Source organism: Rhinolophus sinicus, chromosome 17 (assembly GCF_057876585.1).
Source record: "Rhinolophus sinicus isolate RSI-liver-muscle chromosome 17, RSI-T2T, whole genome shotgun sequence".
Classification (NCBI taxonomy): domain Eukaryota; kingdom Metazoa; phylum Chordata; class Mammalia; order Chiroptera; family Rhinolophidae; genus Rhinolophus; species Rhinolophus sinicus.
Window position 1 is genome coordinate 182,824,281 of NC_142517.1, and position 20,726 is coordinate 182,845,006.

The window sequence follows — 20,726 nt, forward strand, 5'->3', positions numbered from 1 at the left end:
ATACTACAACTTTTAAAAATATTTGTCCTTTTCTTTGATAAAAGTTGTGTTTCTCATTGCTTCATTTGAATTACTCTTTATTATTTTGAAGTTGAACATATGTTTCATGTATTTATTGGTCATTTATAGTTCTATTTGGTGGATGAGAACATTTTAGAAGTCATTTTGCGTTGGACATTTTCTGTAGGTTGTGGGATTGAAGAGTTCTGTATCCCACATCCTATTTCTTCTTCTGAAGCACAATTTCAAGTTCACTTTATTCTCCAATGAACCCCTGGCTCAGCACCTGCCTGGATGATAGAATATGCCCTAGGTGATTAACCACAGGTGACAAGAGAGGAGAATGTCAGCCCCTCCTCATTCAAGAGAAAACACAAAGTTAGTGGAACCTGTTCTGGAGTTAGAATTTAGAGGTCTAATTTGAATCCTGTCTCTGACACTCCAGCTGTGTCCCTGAGCAAATCACTCTGACCTTCATATTCTACTTTTATAAAATGGGCAGGAGCTAAGGATACAAATATATATTCAAAGTCTGAGACAGTATACAAAACCTGTCATAGTAAAGGTGCTCAGTGAATACTCCGTCCTCTTCCCCACTGTACACAATATAATTTATGCTTCTCTTTTGCATTCTGAAGACATTATCCAGCCAATGCCTGTCTGACCCCTGTCTGTTCTCTGTATGGTGCTGCCGTCACAACAATAGAAGGCATAGGAAGCACCAAGACCAGGATTCATGCTGTTCAGGTGAGGGTGGGCCTCTGCTTCATAGGATTTCTGTGCTCTGAAAACCATTAATGACATAATGAGCCCCTGAGATACATACAAGAGTGCATTCTAGGCCCCGCTGCTTGGCCAACAGATGAAACCAAGTGGGGACCAGGAGTAAAACCTGGGCCGTGTGGGTATTTTGTGACTGACTTCTTGGTAAGATACTTTCAGAAAACTAGAGAACTTCCTCTTTTTAAAGAAAGCCCTGACATCATTGGGTTTGTTTTCTATGTTCTAATTAGATAGGACCTATCCATCTTACATCTTCCAAACTTATAAAGAAATGAGAGCCATGTGCATTGAGGGATATAATTTTCTTCTTTTTAATAATAAAGTGGAAAATAATATGATTTTAAAACTGAATGAGAACCTCAGCTACCAAAAACATTTGTTAAATTTAGGATTTGTTCAGAAGACAGACGATAGGAGTTGTCAATGAATTTTGAGGCTTTTCTCTTAAGGCAGCATCTTGTTAGAACTTTGCCTCAAGTGAAAGGCACCTCAGACGCCTGTCTCAATTATTTACACATTGTCCATAAAAATGCTGTGGCTACTTGTTTTTATCTAAGTTGATGAGCGTCAACTACCTTATGGAGAGAGTAAAAGAGGGAAAAGACAGGGATGACTGAAAATGGCCAAACTTCAAATTTCCTGGAGTTAAAGGAATCTTGGGTTCTGTTTATTTTCTATGAAACCCCATTACCTAGAAGGAGTGGATTCTGCTTGATACCCTTGTGAAACTTGACTATTTAGAGGCGTGAAAACACCCTTTCATTTAGCAACTGCTGCTGAGTTCCTGGTTATGATGCAGCCAGAAGACAGCTTCCAAAATGGGGTTGCACTTTTGAAGTTAGACTCCAAATAGAACATGTTTGGGGAGAGGGGGGAAAGGTTCTGAAGTGAAATGCCTGTAAAGACAATGTTTCCTTCTTGATTGTTCTCTGGATTAATGATGGCACTTTGTAAACAAACTTCTAGGTGTTAAAGCTTTATGGCAGTAGTGGGCAGATAAAAGCACTCAGGAAATATTTGGAGCTTTTTTTGTGTGTGTTGTTTTTTTGTTTTGTTTTGTTTTAAAAAAAAAAAAAAATATATATATATATATATATATATATATATATATATATATATTAAAATAAAATAAAATAAAAAATAAATAAATGAAAAGCTTGGAGCTTTTTTTGTTTTTGTTTTTCCCTCAACTTGAGTGTAATTTAGTTCATTTCTCTGTAGAATTTCCAGGGACCAACCTTTTATCTCAGTGATTCCCATTTGGGACTACAAATTGAAACTCCCTGGGAATCTTTATAAAATATACGTCTGCGCCCAAGCCCCAAAGAGTCTCAGTCAATTGATCATGGGTACTACTTGAGCCTTGGAAATTGTACAGCTCCCCTGGGGATTCTGAAGGCTGAGAACTTTCTTTTCTTTTCTTTTTCTAAATTTATTGGGGTGACAATTGTTAGTAAAGTGACACAGATTTCAGGTGCACAAGTCTGTAAGAGAACTTTCAGTGGAGCTCAAAGTTTGGTGAGGACTAGTCATCACAGCCTCCCAGACCAAGACAGGGAGAAGCCGAGGATGAGAAGGATTTTCTGGGGCCTCTCCTCCAACTTGAATGTGCATATGAATTGTCTGGGAATCTTGTTAAAATGCAGGTTCTGATTCGATAGGTCTGGGTTGGGGCCCAACATTCTGCATTTCTATCGTTTCTGTGCTTCTAGGAAAGGATTGCCAAGTGTCATGGCACCCAATGTGGGTTCTGCACCCCTGGGATGGTGATGTCCATCTACACGCTGCTCAGGAACCATCCAGAGCCCTCTCTGGATCAATTAACTGATGCCCTTGGTGGTAAGTTACGTGTGTGTGTGCTTTTATTTTCAGATGAGGATGACGACAGCAACAAGCACTGATATTGGACATACCATGTGCCACACACTGGATTCAATGCTGTATAAAGATTATCTCATTTACCATTTGCAATGGCTTTGTATATCCACCAAATATCCCAAGTTGCTGATAAGAAAAATCTGGCTTTGTAGGTTTTAGGTGGACTGACATGTCAAATAGGGCTGCCTTCTAGGATGAGGTCCTTATTTCCATCATGCATTTGGCAGTCTGTGCCTCTCTCTGGGTTTCTTGATTAACAGAGCTGGGTTTTTCTCCTTTAGGTAACCTGTGCCGTTGCACTGGATACAGGCCCATAATTGATGTATGCAAGACTTTCTGTAAAGTGAGTAGAAAAGAACATAATGTTGAGTATATTGATGAAACAGAACAGTAAGGATTGTCAGATGTGATGTGAGTAATAGCCATTGTTACTGATACAGGGCTACTTTTTTCTCAAAGTCTGTAATAGTTGTTTGTTGTTTGATCTTGGGCAGGGTGCTTATCTTCATTCTCTAAGCTTGCCCTGGTGGTGACATAATGGTCACTAAGCCCTTTGATATTGGCTGTGGGTTCCAAGGGGTCTTTCCTGATCTGTTTGTCTGAGCCAGGTACCCCGGTGCTCCTGCAGCCTTCTGTGCCAGCCCCCGTCACGGCGTGGGCCACACCAGATGTCACTGCCCATTTGCTCTTCTGTCTATTCACCAGACAGCAGTCTGCTTAGCAGTAAGGGCTGTGCATCTCCAGAGCTGGGCACCATTCACTGATTGAGTGGGTACCACTCAATCAATATTTGTTGAATGAATAGATTAACAAACAACCTTGAATTGAGGGACATGAGATTTTCCTTTGGAAGTTAAACTATGAAATCAGTGCATCATAAATAAGAACAGTGATAATAATACTTGTTAACATTCATTGTTAGTAAGCTATTAATATTAACCATAAACCATTGTTAATATTTATTGCTATGTGCCAGACTTTGTTATAAGATTTTTACTATGGTGATAATAGTTAATAATGCTGTGTTGTATACTTGAAATTGATTAAGAGAATAGATCTTAAGTGTTCTTACCACACACATACACAGTGGTAACTATGTGAGGTGATCAATTGTTAATTAACCTGATGGTCGTAATCGTTTAACAAAATATCATGTGTGAAAGCATCACATTGTATACTTCAAATACATACAATTGTATTTATCAGTTACACCTCAGTAAAGCTATAAAATTCTTAGTAGAATCAGCAATAAAGTCCTGGTTATTTGTTTCTTTTTTCACCCACTAGACTTCTGGCTGCTGTCAAAGTAAAGAAAATGGGGTTTGCTGTTTGAATCAAGGGATAAATGGATCACCAGAATTTGAGGAAGGAGATGAGGTTGGTGAAATGTAAATTTTTAATAAGAGTTTCTCAGGCATGAGCAGAGACCAACTTACTTTCAGGAAGAATAAATGACTGCCCACATTGATTAACTTGAGGTGTCCCCTCTCCCATTCTCACTCCATCTGTTAAAAAATAAAATAAAAATCTAATAGCTTCATCCCTCCTTCCAGATATTCCTCTTGTTCAAGTCCAGCTATCTATAGGAGAGAAAACACATCGGTATCTGAGTTTCTCTTAGTTTAAAAAACAAACAAACGAACAAACAAAAAACTTCCCTCAAGTCTTTTATCGAGGGCCAGAAGCAAAGTGGAAAGATATTAGGGAGAGGGAACAACAGGTAGTGATAAGAAGAGGTGGCAGTTCCAGGAAATGTTTTTGTTCTCTGCCGTGTCTGGTGTTGCTCCCTGCCTCCTCTGCTTTCCCCAGACTCCAGAGAAAATGTTCAGGATGTGCAGAGCTTCGGAGGCTCACTGACATCTGTCAGAGCCCTGCCTTGACTTAGAGCCCAGGGATTGTGGCCGGGCCGCTGATTTGTTGTCTCTCTTCTTCTGACCTCATTCCACAAAGAACTTAAAGTACTGTAGTTAGAGTTGCCTGATGACAATAACTTCTGGTACTTTCTATTTTTAAGACAAGTCTAAAACTCGTCTCAGAAGAGGAGTTTCTGCCATTGGATCCAACGCAGGAATTGATATTTCCTCCCGAGCTAATGGTAAGTAAGACAAAGGTGAGCTCGTCCTAGAAGAATTCATGGTGAAATAACAGGAAGGGTATTTGTTTATGGATCCTCTCAAAAGCTGATTGACAAGTAGGCCATCTGTCATCCTTAGCCCAAGGTCTAAAGAGTAGGACCGAGGCAGAGATGAGGGAGTGAGGGTAGTGTCACCCCCAAGGAGACAGTTGAATGCAGTAAGTATCAGGGAGGACCTATAAAAAATGTTATGAAATGACATCATAACATTTGTAGATTCAGACATGTTTTCTATTATACTTCCAGTTTTGCTGAGTTTTATTCTTCCATAGAATGTTTTGACAAAAATTAAGCATGTTAAAATATTTTTAAACATTGAAATGAATTCCTTTGAGATATAAAAGCACCAAAAGGAGACATATTACTAGAACAGTCTCCAGAAGGAGTAAAATATTGTCATATTTTTATTCTGAACTCTGATTCCTAGTGAAGCAGCTTTACTTTTAGGTCACTTTTATTTTAGTTTTAAAAATGATCTGTATTTCCTGCCTCTGTTCCTACAAAGATAGAGCAGAAACAGGTAGAAATGTTATCATGAGATGGGCTCGAATCCCTGTTGCTTTTTCAATAGATAATGGCTGAGAAGCAACCACAAAAGACCAGGGTTTTTGTTGGCGATAGAATGATGTGGATTTCTCCAGTGACCCTGAAGGAACTTCTAGAAGCTAAAGTCAAGTATCCCCAGGCCCCTATTCTCATGGGGAACACCTCTGTGGGTATGTAGAACCCCAGGGACTTCTTTTGAGGAAAAACACTTTGGGGGAGAGAACCTCATATATGCATTTCTAAGGAAAAACAGTCTGAGATACTATGTTTATTCATGGAGACTTGACTTCCTCAGCATTGCTCAAGAGACTTGCACGATTTCCATTATGAAAGTGAATTCCTATTGCCCCTAATCTGAGCAGTGCACAGTTACACCCAGGAGGCCTGTTCCATAACAGATTAGGAGCCAGAGAGATTTGGCAGTGAACAGACCAATAGAAACATGCAGTTTTTATATAAAGACATCAATTTTCATCACAATCTCAAAACTTAAAAGACAGTTAGTCCCCTTTATCCTAGTCTTATTTTTTTCTTTTCTAACCCTTTAGGGCCTGAAGTGAAATTCAAAGGTGTCTTTCACCCAGTTATAATTTCTCCGGATAGAATTGAAGAACTGAATGTTGTAAAGTATGCGGGTGATGGTGAGTTCTTAAAGACCATGCTTTCTTAGTTAAAAGCATTGATCAATTTATTTCCTTTGCCCCGCAGATAAGCAGAAAAAGAATTATTTCTAATTATGATATACAGAGATTCTCTTCTTACCAGCATAAGAATGATAACATTGTGGAGGCAGCTCAGGGAAGAATTCTCTATAATTATACGAGCTACTAATTGTCTGAATAGTCAGATTTTTACTGAAGAACTTTCTATGTCTGCCGTATCCTAGAAATGTCACTGTTCAGTGAAGGGTACTGTACTAAGTGCTGGATAAAAGATAAAGATGAATAGATCACGGGCTTTGCTCTCCAGGAACACAGTAATATGCAAAGCAAGTTTATGTGTTAAGCAGCTTACAGACTGTTTTTTCTTTTTTTTTTTTCATTCTGATAAAGGAAGTTGATTTAATGACAATGATGAGAAGCAATATAAATGTGGCTTTGGAGTTTGGCTGTGAGGTCTAATTCTTGACTGTACAAACTTAGCCAAGTTTCTTAACCGAACCTCAGTTTCGTCATCTGTGAAATAGGGCTAAAAATATCTCAAAGGCTAGTTAGGATTCAAGGAGAGTCTGTGGAGTGTTCAATATAGTGCTTGATACAGTGAATGTTCCAAACATTTAGCCCCCATCACCTCTATCACCGTCACCACCACCTCCATCGCCGCCATCACCACCATATCCACCAACAAGCAGGGCAGCATGTATCCAGCATAAAGATCCCATATCTGTAATCTGAAATCTAATGGACATTTCCAGGTCACCAGTGATCGCATCGCATTATTTACAAATGATTTCATTTCAGGGCTGACCTTAGGTGCCGGCCTCAGCCTGGCGCAGGTGAAGGACGCCCTGGCTGACGCAAGCCTAAAGCTCCCAGAGGAGAAGACGCAAACGTACCATGCTCTCTTGAAGCACCTAAGGACTCTGGCTGGATCCCAGATTAGGAACATGGCTGTATGTATTTGATGACAGTAAACTCGGGTGTGTGTCCCTTGAATGACTCTATCCCTGACGAATCATAACATTTTCATTCTTTTGGAACAGGCAAAAAGAGTAGTTCTCCAAAGGCTTGCTTAATTCTTATTTTATCACTTGTGTTTTCATAATTATACAACTGGACGGAAAATAACTCATTATTGTAAACAGTCTCTAGGGGGCCACATTGTGAGCAGGCATCTAGATTCAGATCTAAATCCCCTCCTGGCTGTGGGCAACTGTACCCTCAACTTGCTATCAAAAGGTAAGTGATAGCTCCTTCTTGGGGGTAATTAAACCTACTTCTCCTATGCTTTGTCTCACTGGAGATGCAGGAAGTCCAGTTTTGACTGTGACTATTCTTTATAATATTAGTAATTCTCTCTATTGTTCTGACTCGTGGAAAGTTAGTCAGTCTGGTCCTAATTCCGCACACTCCCAATGTCTTCATCTCTTTCTTGTTGAGGACTTGTGCTGGATAATTTTCCCTACTGGTCACCAAACATTGAACATGCTTGTGGTGGTAGTATCCTCGATGTAATCTGACGAGTGGAGAGAACTACAGGCTGTTGAGATGATCGGGTCCCTTGGTTGAAGACTTTCTCCAGGTGGTGCAAGAGGGTGGTGGCACCCACATCATGTTGTGTGCTCATGCTTAAGTTGTCTTTGATGGAAGCCTACAAACTTTTTTCTGTTGAACAATGGTTGGGCTTCATTTTATATTTATTATCTTGAGTTTTGTTTTTGAAACTAAGTTCAGGACTTTTAATTTATTTCTCTTATTCCAACTTGGTCAACAATTATTGGGAATTTCTAATTGATCCTCTATAAATCTGTTTTCATTTAAAAATATGGACTAGATTTCTATTACCTGCATTGTTAAATACCTACTCTGCATATCATCTAAACCACAAAATTATCTTAAAGAGGAAGATTTGCATTCATAGTTATTAATTTAATTAACATCTCTTTTAAAAATCATATAATGAGAAAGAGGTTTTGTGATGTGAATATAAAAATAAAAAAATTCTTAGTTTTCATCTCAAAGTCTTATTTCTGTTTCTCCCTCCAATATATTGATTAAGGAACAGAAATTCTTTAGGTACTAGAAAAAGATGTAAGCAAAATGATATCACCTCACTAGTAGAAAACTTCATTAAAGACAATTGAGTTATTCACTACTGTACCTAATAAGGGTCCCAGTTATAAACTATAAATGTTTGTTGAATGACTTCATCAGAATATCAACAGGGATATTACTACTTACTCCCTATTCACAAAGCTCGAGATTAATTGTGCTGTTCAGGAAGAGGACTGCTAAGGTCCTGTTCTTCCTGACCTCTGGGCTACTCTGCTAGATATTTTTACGTATAAGCAAAGAAGGCAAAACAAACAAACAAACAAAAATGGAACCCAGATGGGAAGAAACCTTGCACAGTACCATTATGGGGTGAAAGATTTGTTAAGCACAGAAAGAACAGTTCTTTTCCCAGTGTTTCCCTGGGGTTTTGGTAGAATTATTTCCCAAGTTTTGGAGATTTGATTGCTTAATAGAACATATTCCAGGGAAAGTGTCATTTCTTTCCACAGAAGGAGAACGACAGATTCCTTTAAATGAGCAGTTTCTCAGAAAGTGCCCCAGTGCAGATCTTAAGCCTGAAGAAATCTTGATCTCAGTGAATATCCCCTACTCAAGGAAGGTGAGAATGTCCTATCAATTTCTTGTTTTTACCTGTGAGCCTACAGCTTGTTAATTCCCACATATAGTAGGTTACATAAAGGTATTGAGTGTTTACAGGGGAGATTTATGAGGACCAGTATTCCCTGCCTTATCTATGGTTTCACTTTCTGCAGTTTCAGTTACCCGTGATCAACCATGGTCCAAAAAGACTCAATGGAAAATTGAAAAAAACAATAACAATTCATAAGTTTTAAATTGCTGTTGTTCTGAGTAGCATGATGAAATCTCGCGCTGTCCAGCTTTGTCCCTACTGGGCTGTGAATCATCTCTTTGTCCAGTATATCCACACTGTATATGCTCCGGTACATTAGTCACTTCATAGCCATCTCAGTTATCAGATTGACTATCATGGTCTCAGAGCTTCTGCTCAATAACTCCTGATTTTATATACGAACAGCCTGAAGCACAAGAGTAGTAATGCTGGCATTTCGGATATGCCAAAAAGAAGCCGGCTAGTGCTTCCATTAAATGAAATGGTAGAAGCTCTTGACTTAATAAGGAAAGAAAATAAATCATGCGCTGAGGTTACTAAGATCTACAGTAACTACAGCATTACTTTTTAATGTATGTTACACACTCTTCTGTCATTTCTGGAATCTGGAGACCTCTGTCTCTGCCCCCCCTCCTCACTCTTCATCGCACCCCCCCCAACTCTAAAGTTACTTTCTTACTGATTTTTAAAAATTCTTTGTGCCATGAGGCTAAATATTTTTCCCTAAATAAGACTTGAAAATATATCTCTCTACCTTATATCTTGGCGTTTGAAAGAGGCTAAAACTAACACATTTGCAATAGAACTTAGTGGGAAAAAGGTCTTTGGAGTTAGACTCAAAATTGAATCCTAGTTTCCAAATCTGTTGTGACCCTGAACTAACTGCTGACACACTCTGAGCCTTTGATTCCTTATCAATGAAATGGGAATAATCAAGCCTGCCTTGGCGGGTATATTAGTCCACTAGGGCTGCCATAACCAAGAACCACAGACTGGGTGGCTAAGCAACAGACATTCATTTTTTCATGGTTCCGGAGTGTAGAAATCTGATATCAAGATGTCAGCATGGTAGGTTTCTTCTGAGGCCTCTCTCCTTGGTTTGTGGATGACCATCTTCTCCCTGTGTCTTCACATGACTTCCCTCTGTTCATATTTTCTCTTCTTATGAGGACACCGCCATGTTGGGTTAGTGACCATCCTAATGACCTTATTTTAACTTAATTGCTTCTTTAAATATCTCTATCTCCAAATGCAGTCACATTCTGAGGTACTGGGAATTAGGACTTTAACGTATCAATTTTGGGGGGACACAATTCAACCCATAACAGAGAGTATGACCAGGATGTATGAGGCAACATAAATAAACTCCCTAGAAACTCAGTGCGTTTCTACTTAACTTGTGCTTTCAGTGGGAATTTGTGTCAGCCTTCCGACAAGCTCAGAGGCAACAGAATGCACTTGCAGTCGTCAATTCAGGAATGAGAGTCTTTTTTGGAGAAGGGGATGGCATCATTAGAGAGTTGTCCATCTCGTACGGAGGCGTTGGTCCAACCACCATCTGTGCAGAGAATTCCTGCCAGAAACTCATCGGAAGGTATGGCGTCCTGTCCTTAGACTCCAAGTAATGGAGTAGTTCTTTTAGTGATGACATGCTATTACAAGGAAAATCCTTGCTACGTTTTTGTTTAATGGCATGGAATTCCAATAAGATTTCATCATTACTTCGATATGCCTTGGTTTTAGTAAATTCTGAAGTTGGAATCATATAGTCTGTGTATACGTGCATGTGTGTATATGTGTGTGTGAGAGAGAGAGCCTATATCCCAATGGCACATAGAGACAGTAAGCAAAATGAGTAGACTTGCCTTGTTGTGAGCAAATAATTTGCCACGATGAAAAACAGATTATGGGAATTTGTTTTATAATAAATTGCTAAATGCATTTGCTTACCTGACTTTTCATTTCTAGAGGTAATGCTGATGGCCAGTATTTCTTGAGTATATACTAGGTACCAGTTACTATATCATAAAGAGTAGAGAGTAATGGTTAAAAACACAAACTCCGTTGAGCCAGGCTGCCTGGGTCCAAATATCAGTTCAAGCCCTATTAATTATGTGATCTCAGCTTGCTTAACATTATGACACCTCTGTTTCCTTATCTATCAAAGGGGGATAGTCATCCTCACTTTACAGGGCAGTTGAGAGGATTAAATGAGTGAATACATATAAGGAGTTTAAAACAAAACCTGGCTTGCAGTAAACATTCTAGTGATATAAGGGTCAGTTACTCCTGGGCTAAGGACTTAATACAGGTTGTCATTTCTTTTTTGTGACCATTCCATGGGGGGAGTGCCACTATTATTCCCCATTTACAGATGAGGAAGTGGTAGCACTGGGCCGGGCACCTTGAGAGTGGTGGACACTCTGGAGCTTGTACATCTAATGTCCTGCATAAGCTGTAGCTATTTGTCTCACACACTAGCCGAGCCTATGAGTTCGTGAGTCCTGTCAGGCTAGGAGTCTTCTGTTTTGACTCTCACAGGCCCTGGAATGAAGAGATGCTGGATGCAGCTTGCAGGCTGGTTCTGCAGGAAGTCTCCCTTCCAGGCTCAGCTCCGGGTGGGAAGGTGGAGTTCAAGAGGACTCTCATCATCAGCTTCCTCTTCAAGTTTTACCTGGAAGTGTCACAGATTTTGAAGAGGATGGTAAATGGAACTGACCATGTATTACCTTTCCCAGTCTTAGGAGTTATGGGGAGACCCACAATGGAGGTGACAACCCCCTGCCAAATAGCTATAGAATAGAAAAGAAAACCCAAATTAGAAACACGTGGGCTTGCCGGGAATACTTCAGGCTGTCTGTTGATGGCTTGTAAGTTTGGGGAAGGATTGCAAGTAGAGCACAGAGTAGTACAGGACTTTGTTGAACACCCCTCAGTTATTTTGTTTCTGACCCAATGTTTGTCCAGGCAGTGTGCAGAAAACTTGGTAAGGGTTTGAATGTATTTTCTCTCCGTAAAGCACTTCCGCCCCTGGTTGAGGGTTACCTTCGTGCATTTGGCTTGCTTCTCTGATTCAGCTTCATTTCTCTCACCTATGAGATGAGGATGGCAGCCACTCCAGAAGGTTATTGGAAATGGGCTATTGTAGGAGAAGGGCTTAGTACGGTGCCCAGTGCTACAAAGGAACATGATAAAGAGTGCCTAACGCTAGTCTTAATAATAGTAGTCATCATCCAGCCATTTTTATTTATTTATTTATTTTTTTGCCTATTCTCCCTTATGACAGACAATTAGTTACAAGATTGTTGGCTAGGGAGGACCCAACTAAAAGAATGTCTCTGAATAAATGTGCTAAGGGAACTTGAGCCATATTGGCCTGGTTCATCCCATGCTACAACCAACTGACCAAACCAGAAGCCAAGACCATTCATCACATGGTATAGAAATTAGTGTGATCACTGCCAGTAAGAGGCACAAAGTTCTCTCCTATTGCTTCTGAGGGTATCTTCTCATTACACGTGGGGAAAACTAAGAACCAGAACAGTTGTATCGAATTTTGAGACTAGAAACTTGAAATCATGTATAAGTGACATATTGTCACCAGGTGAAAAAAAGAGAGAAAAGATAACGCCCATTGTAGACTCCTCCAAGTAATAGTAAACTAATACAATTTCTTGGGTGACTCAAGTGATATAACTTAAAGCTTCCACTTTGTCATCTCATACTTTCAATTCAACTTCCTCTGTTCAATATCCCTCTACTCTTAAAAATAATAGCCTTAGTTGGCTTTAATTTTGTATTACAATTTTTTTAAATATAAAAGATAACCATCAAGTGTATTATTTAAAGCATTGTATAAATTACCCATTTTCCTACATTCTAAGACGTGTGCTTCCTCCTATGGGGCTGCGGTCGGGATACGGCCTCTGCATTTTCCTTTCTCCCAGGTTGGCCAGGTGGTACAGCACAGAGTTTTAATCACATGCACAATGGTGTGCTTTTGACTTTTTCCTGGCTTCAACAATTCTGTTCCTTTCCATTTTATTTATTTAGCTTCCCTCTTCCTGTTTTATTGGTTTGTAAGTCCTCAATGATTTAGGAAAGCATGTGAGAGAATCCTAAGAACACAGAGATGCTGGAAGTCAGTGATCTGCTACATTCACTAGGCTCTTCCTAATGTGTAGACCTTCCAGAGCGTGTGTCCCAGGGGTCCGGGAGCTGCTTGTACCTCCAGAGTTCTGAACAAGACGAGTGCTTAATAAATGTTAGGCTGCAGAATACAGCTGCGTGTTAAGAACCGTGCTAGTAGCCTCCCTTCCAAGACCACTCGGGCATATTTAAACATCTGCTATGGTTCTACTTTTCAGGACCCTGTTCACTATCCTAGCCTTGCAGACAAGTATGAGAGCGCAGTAGAAGATCTTCATTCCAGACATCACTGGAGTACATTTAAGTACCAGGTTAGTGGCTGCTTTTTTTTTTTTTTTTTTTTTAATTCAAAGGGCCTGGGCTCTAACTCCTTCCCCTGGACATTCCCAGTCTTTTCTCAGTGATTCTCAGTGAGCTCCCGTTCTGGTGAACTCACAGCTTCCTTTAGTGTTAAACTTCAAAATCAAAGAATTGTGACTAAAAACTAAGTTAACAATGGTAATTTCTTTTTTTAACATCTGTTTTGATCCTCAAGGCCCCGTGTTTTGTTCTGTGGTCTTGTACCATCCACATGAATACGCGGGCAAGCTTGCCACATACTTCTGCCCTTGGCAGCATCAGTCAGAGCACAGGGCTCAGATGACCCATGAACTACAGTGTGGGGCAACAGATGGGGCAGGAAGGGGAGACCTCCATAGCTTTTTCCAGGCCTCACCTTGGCTGACCCACTGTATGCCTCTCACCCCAAGTCTTCCAGAGAAAGCCACCGGCAGCCTGGCCTCAGCCCTAGTATCAAACGTTGACCCCATGACTTGTGGATGGGGCCGCCTGCACAACGTAGCAGGCAGCCAGCCCCTCAACCAGGGCTCCAGACCCAGAGCCTCCTTCTTCTTTTAGAGAGTAGTCAGATGGCTGCTTGGCTGGCAGTTTTCCTGGAATTTCCATTTCCCACACTCCCTTAGCAGCCACAGCCTTCACCTGAGACTCTGAGCTTGGCTTATCATGTCTCTTAACCCCTTCTTTCTGCATGCCTCCAGTTCTTCTTCCACCAATAAACAACCAACTAGGAAAACTAACAAATCTCTCATTTGAAATACTGAGGGTGATGTCATGTTTCTTAATTTCTACTTTGGTTAATGAAACATATTTAAGGTATTTACAGAACCAATAGCAAGAAATTCTACCCCATGGGTCTCTAAGAAAGAATAACATTAGTGAATCATTATTCAAAATGCATCTCCCTTAGGCTTCATTCTTTATCAGGAGTATCTAAGTTAAGAGTTTTACCAATTATTTCTTAGACTTCTTCACTCAAAATAGAAAAAAAAAAAAAAATGGGCTCCCTGGTTGAATACATGCTCCCAATAGTTTCTATAAACAGTCATGATATCATCATGCTCTTCTGCAAAAATATTTGTGCCACTCTTAGATACAAACAGTAAAATAATTTAGAACTAAAATTTAGAGAAATACATGAGCATTAGCAAGAAGACATAATTTCACATTACCAGAAAGAAAGATTTATATTCATTTACTTTTACAAATGGAATTTGCATTTGAAATGTTTGTGGTCTATATTTTTAAAAGTGGGAAAAAATAGGGACAGCATCATGCCTATACATTCATCCCCGTTTCCCTGTTGACTTATTGAAATAGGCTAATTGTCCTCGTGTTCGTATCAATAGTGACAGTTTCCATTTTCAAAAGGGTTCTGGTTTGGATGTACGTTATATAGCTACCCTCTTATGGGGGATGTCCATACAATGATTATAAACATGGTGTGTTGGTTATTGATTAAACAGAATGGAGAACCAAAGAAGCTTTCTCAAGACCCGATTGGCCGGCCCATCATGCATCTGTCTGGTATTAAGCATGCCACGGGCGAAGCCATCTACTGTGACGACATGCCTGCCGTACACGGGGAACTTTTCTTGGCTTTTGTAACAAGTTCAAGAGCTCATGCTAAGATTGTGTAAGTGGTAATGTTCTTACCCAAGAGACGTTAGCGATTGCCTTTTCATCTAAGTCCCATTAGCGAAAAGTAACGGTATGAGGAGGGTAAGCTCTCTGTTGGCGATATTCAATGCAGATGAGAGGTGAAATGGGATCACAATGTGGGATTTACTACAGTTTGTGCCTCCATCTAATAACTTCATTGTCCCAGGAATTTCTTCCCAATTGTGTATCGGAGAACTATGGAAGGATTCTTGGACGTATCTTTCTTCTCTCATATCTGATTCTTCAGTTAAGCCCATTCTCCTGGGCCTTTGGGCTGTGGGGCTGCTCTGAGGAGCCCTGCTCTGTGTGTTCTCATCCAGGTCTATTGAACTGTCAGAAGCTCTCAGCCTGCCAGGCGTGGTGGACATCATGACTGAGGAACATCTTCATGGCGTAAACTCCTACTGCTTTATAACCCAAACTGAGAAAATTCTGGACTCAGCTGAGGTACTGCATTTTTGCATTCTGTTCCTCCATTAATGGCACTTCATATTTTCTTAAAGATAAGATCGCATTTGGAACATTTTAAAGGATTCCAATATTCTATGAATGCTTAATATAAAACATTATATTCTAAGGGTGAATGAATTCAAATATATTCATTTTCCACATAAGTAAAAAAGTTGACCAGTTGTATGAAAGATACTTGATTGTTTTACATTTTCCTGTAGTAAGATACTGTGCTACTAACAGTATGCAACCACAAAGGAGAACAGAATTATAACTTTTATTTACTAATATCTCTCCTGAGACTCTCTTGCCGTTGCCTCAGTCAGTGCTTCCAAAGTCCAAGTCCAGGTTCAAGTAGGTCTCCACCATGAAGCCTCTCCATATTCTTTAATCCAGGAGTTCTCTCTCCCTCTCTGAACTCACCTTTACTCATCCATTCATACTGCCATGTATTCCACAGATATTTTTAAGTCAGCACTTACGATGGCCGGTCGCTGTAGCTGAACAAGACCCATGTGGTCTTTCCCCTCAAAGAGCTTCAAGTCTAGAGGAAAAGGCAAAATGGACCTTTAATGCGCTTTCTACCTTGTATTAAGCTTACTTATTTTTATGTCTTACGTATTTCCCCTACGTAGTAAAAGTCCTTGAGTGAGGCCCCATGTCTGATTCATCAGTATATTCCATACGCTGCTTCCCATGGAGCAGGATAAATGAATAGAGGAACAGCTGGCATTGTTGCCATTTACAAGTTTCAAATGATTAAGACTTTGGCTACTGTATCCTCAGTTATCAGAAAATGCTGCAAAGGCAATGCAACAGGTTCTGTGCAGAACTCAGGCTTCTCGGTTCAGTGTTCACCCAAAAGAGCTTCATCATTTGAAACAGTCCCTACCTCTGGCTCTTGCTGGCAGATTTAGTGGATAAACATGAAAATTTGATGATTGAGAGTCTCAAGTCAAGTTTGAAACTTCCCCAAGGCATCTCGGGGAGGCATTGGCAAAAGACAATGAGAATTATGGCCTTTGCATACATGTTAACTAAACAAGCAAACCCATTCCTGTTTGTACGATAGTACCTGCTCTCTGAGGTGTGGGTATGTGGATTACGAGCTTCTGGGCGCCGTGCCTGTGTGCCAGGTCACGGGCAAAACCAGCAAGAATGGAGAACAGGGGCGATGTGAATGATTGCCTTTGTGAGTTTAATTCCTTTTTTTAACATTTGTGCATAACATGTTGTGCCTTTTAAAATTCTTTCCACTGTAGAAATTTTAAGCATACACAAAAATAGAGATTCAACAATTACGAATGTTTTGCCATTCTTGTTTCATTTATCTCCCCACTGCCCCCATCGACCCACACCCAACAAAAACCCTTGCGTGAGTGTGTGTGAATGTGAGTGTGAGTGTGAGTGTGTGTGTGTGTGCCAGTTTTAACATTTTTTACTACTATATTTTCCTAATGATAAAACTACTATATGCTCATTGTAAAAAAGACCCAATAGTCCAATGTAGATTTTCAAAATGAGTGGTTACGTTTTAACTGTGATCAAGGTATAAGGTGGGAGAGAACTAAACAGTCATGGTGACTTTTTCCAGTCCTGATTATTTTACCTTTCTGGAGCCTTCATTTCATTCTTCTCCCATCAACTTTCTGCCCTGGTCCCTCTGTGAACTCCTTGGGTCGCCTACCTGCCTGCAGGTGAAACACAAATGCTCTGTGTTTGGTCACACCTTGGCTGGCACAGTTTCTTGTCCGTCCCTGAGAGCCTGTGCTCCACCACAGTGGGGGCACAGATTTGCTCACTGGCAGGGTTGTGTTATTCCTCCCTCTCTCCTTCATCTCTGGCTGAGCTGGGCTGTGACTTCCGGGCCTTCCCAGTCCATGAAAGCAGAAGCCACCTGTCAGAATGGCCCTGCTCATGGTGTGGCAGCCACAGGCCAAGCTGTGGGACTGGCTCTGTGAGGCTACTTGGCCTTCAAGCAATCCTGTCTATTGGGCCTGGAGCCCCAGTCTGCTGTGCAGGAGGCAGCATAACTCCTGCCCCTCTCCCGCGACCACTGCCAGTGATGCAGCAAAAAGACCTGAATTTCCACAGTGAAATTCCACAGGCCGACTCTGACAAATGCACTTGCCTCCCGAAGCCTTTGTTACCCACAGCACTGCAGTGGGGACACATGTGAAGGGCTTGTTTATTGTGTGTCTAGCTCTGTGCTAAGAGGGAGGAGAAAAATGGACGAGAGGAGAGGACCTGGTACCTGCTTTCCTTGAAAACAAAGGCCTTTGCTGTGTTGTAGGTATTTTGCGTGGGTCAGATCGTCTGTGCCGTGATTGCGGATTCTGAGATTCATGCAAAGCGAGCTGCAAAGCGAGTGAAGATTGTTTACCAGGATTTGGAGCCCGTGATCCTAACAATTGAGGTAATGAGTTCAACGGTGGTACCAGAAAAGCAGATGTCAGTGGTGTCGTCATAAAATGCTTTAGACTACAATAACAGGAAAGAAAACCTGACTCGAAGTGACTTCCAAAGCACAGGGGCTTTATTGGCCCAAAACCTTTATCAGTGTTAGCAAGAAACCTGATTTCCTGCCTCACCTCTCTGCTGCTCACAGTACAGGCTTTATTTCCTGTAGTCACAGGCTGGCAGCCAGGAGCTTCTAGTTCATATCCAAGAAGCAAAAGAGAACAGCATTGTCCCTACATTCCATGAGTCCTGAAATCCACCTGCATCAGACCACTCAGTCATATCCAATTCTGCATTAATGACTGGCCAGAGGAATGGGGGAGCTGTTGGTTACTGCTGGGGTGTCAGATTACTTTGAAGTACATGGGCTGTATGGGGGAGTGGTGGAGACCCAAACAGAAATCTGAGAATTGTTTGGAAGGGGACAGGTGAGAAGAATGATGGATGGGCAACCAACAATGTCCAGCAGAGGGGACACACCCTATAACCCTGTATAGCAGGTGCTTGAATAACATCATTCTGTTCAACGTCACTTGTTATAACGTTGATGGGATGCTTAGGAACTTAACCCTTGTTTCTGTCAATTAGCCTATAGTAAAATTGGTTTTATTATTTGTCATTTGGCCACAGGTCCAAGAACCTGTCCATGTTAGGTGAGGACTTACTGTATTCACCTTCACCCAGACTCTCTCAGGCACATAGTGAGAACCAACAAGATGTTCTGGGAAGCAAATATTGGAGACGCCATTTTTACATAGATCCTTTAATGCATTTCGTAAATGAGTATGAGAAATCAATCCTATGATGCCTACAGATATTTCAGCAACTTAAACAAGTTGGAGAATTGCATTTCCTATCCCGTTGTTTAAAAAGGAGTTTGAAATGTATGAAAGTTTTAAGATTCATCTCCATGTAAGGACAGAGTCTTCTTCTGCATATCATTGGTTCTTATAATTTATGAAGTAGTAAAAGCATAAAAGTTGGGAAAGCAGCAATGAGGCAGAAGATGAGGCAGTGACTCAGCCAAGGTTAGTGCCCCCTGGAGAACTGGGCCTCTAGTGTGTCTCCTCTCATGATGCTTTATACCCAGGAGCTCAGCGTTTGTTTCTGGACCATGTCCTCAGTGTTCTAAAATTAAAATAAAATCATGTCAAGAAGACAAAAATATAGGAGTCCGGTTGGAGTCAGAGGGGGATTAGGCCTTCTAAATTTTCCTGGCCAGTTTCAGATTCAAATATTCTGTTCCCTTCTCAGACCCTTTCATTCCTATGTTGCCTGCTGTGCTTCCTTACTGTAATATATTCCTTCTCTAACATTTTGTTTTAGAGTTAGAATTACTTCTTTATAAGAAATCATTTAGGTGATGTTTCATCAAAAATTCTGTTTGTAATCCTTTGCCCAATACCAGTGATTAGATAGCATCCCTTCCTTGGCTCTACCTTCCAGCCAAATAAAATTCCTAATAAGCAAATTGATACGACTCGCTTCCCACCCTCCGCAGCTGCTCTCAGTGGATCTCTAATTGTCTGCCAGAGAATACCAGCATCAAATGCCAAACTTTGACGTTGTGGAGTAGAACTGCCTCATGTTTTTATCAGGTTAAGCTCTCCAAGCTCAATCAACTAGATCAAAGTAGATTGAATCCATTTATTTATAGCAAGGACATATGCCAGCCCCCTACACACTGACATTCTTGTATCACTTCCCTGACCAGGAAATTAGCCCAGAGTCACTCAAAGACAAAGCAGCAAGTGAAGCAGAAAAAGATTAAACTTTTTAAAACAAGGTTTGTGAAACTTAACTTCTGTTTCCTACCTGGAATATCTGAGTCTTGGATTAATAATAAAATCACCTGAATTGATTCCAGTAGAAAGTGTGTCACCAGTCAAAATAGGATAAGAACAAATGTATCTCTGTCACTACTCTCTGAGGTTTAACCTAGCTTATGCTTTTTAGAGTTTTTAATACATAGTTTGAATAGGAAAGCTCTTGGTTCAAGGGGTCAAGCTGATGACCACGGGGAGAGAAATACGCTCTCGACCAGAATCTCTCATCTATCATCATGACCAAAGTGACCATAGCCAATACCTACACAGAGCTCACTGAATAGTTGCATAGTCCTAAGCAGGTTTCATACATCAACTCACTAAATCCTCACAACAGTCCTATGAAATAAAAAATAGTTATTATCCCCATTCTAATGAGGAAACTGAAAGATGGGGTTACCCAAGGTCACACAGCTGGTCAGTAATAGAGCAAGTCAACAAACACTCTATAAAGAACCTGGGCCCCACAATGGCTAAAAACAAACCAGCCCACTTTCTGAATGGAGAAAATGGCAGGGACACCACAGAACATCCCTGTAAGGTATGTGGACAGGTCTAGACCCTACTGCTGGTCAGAGGGAACCAGGGTTAGGAGAATTCCCAACTGCCAACAAGCTGGAACTTCATGGACAGACAATAACCCATGGTAGATAGTGCTGGCAGGAGCTGGCATGTCACACTGGCCAGTGAACACAGGGATCACAGCAAGATAAATTCTGAAGGATAGGTAAGACAACCAGCCTAGATCATTATAGCTGCATCCCTGATTCTGTGTTCCCACTAGTGTACCCCTCTGCTGGGCACAGGGAAAGCCAGTAAGAGCCGGTGTACAAGTGGATTTGTGGTGCCCACACTGGACTTGTAATGGAATCTGAGACCAGGAGTGGACGTCCCAAGGGCTCATCCCCCCAAAGCAGAAGCGTGGGGCTGATGGGCAGGGCCTTCACAATCCTCATTATTAGAGTCTTCTCATTGACCCGGCACTGATTACATGTCATGTAAGCTCTTTATGCGCCTCGTTTCCTTTTATACTCTCCACAACCCTATCAGAGCTATGTGTCCAACTACACCTCCATTTGACAAATGAAGCTCAGAGAGGTGAAGTCATAGACCCACAGTCAAACAGCTAGTAAGTG

At 40.9% G+C, this 20,726-nt stretch overlaps 1 protein-coding gene across 1 annotated transcript in view; it reads left to right on the forward strand.

Moving 5' to 3' along the window:
• The window catches only part of AOX1 (aldehyde oxidase 1), a 73,778-nt gene that overhangs the window by 15,713 nt on the left and 37,339 nt on the right, over positions 1-20,726 (forward strand). Inside the window, exons 4-19 of the mRNA XM_019746480.3 lie at positions 639-747; positions 2,496-2,622; positions 2,943-3,004; positions 3,949-4,038; positions 4,676-4,756; positions 5,367-5,511; positions 5,890-5,982; positions 6,802-6,953; positions 7,146-7,239; positions 8,565-8,674; positions 10,117-10,301; positions 11,249-11,411; positions 13,075-13,167; positions 14,659-14,828; positions 15,175-15,301; positions 17,598-17,720. Coding sequence (XP_019602039.3) covers positions 639-747; positions 2,496-2,622; positions 2,943-3,004; positions 3,949-4,038; positions 4,676-4,756; positions 5,367-5,511; positions 5,890-5,982; positions 6,802-6,953; positions 7,146-7,239; positions 8,565-8,674; positions 10,117-10,301; positions 11,249-11,411; positions 13,075-13,167; positions 14,659-14,828; positions 15,175-15,301; positions 17,598-17,720 — 1,924 coding nt within the window. The remainder of the gene's footprint in view (positions 1-638; positions 748-2,495; positions 2,623-2,942; positions 3,005-3,948; positions 4,039-4,675; positions 4,757-5,366; positions 5,512-5,889; positions 5,983-6,801; positions 6,954-7,145; positions 7,240-8,564; positions 8,675-10,116; positions 10,302-11,248; positions 11,412-13,074; positions 13,168-14,658; positions 14,829-15,174; positions 15,302-17,597; positions 17,721-20,726) is intronic.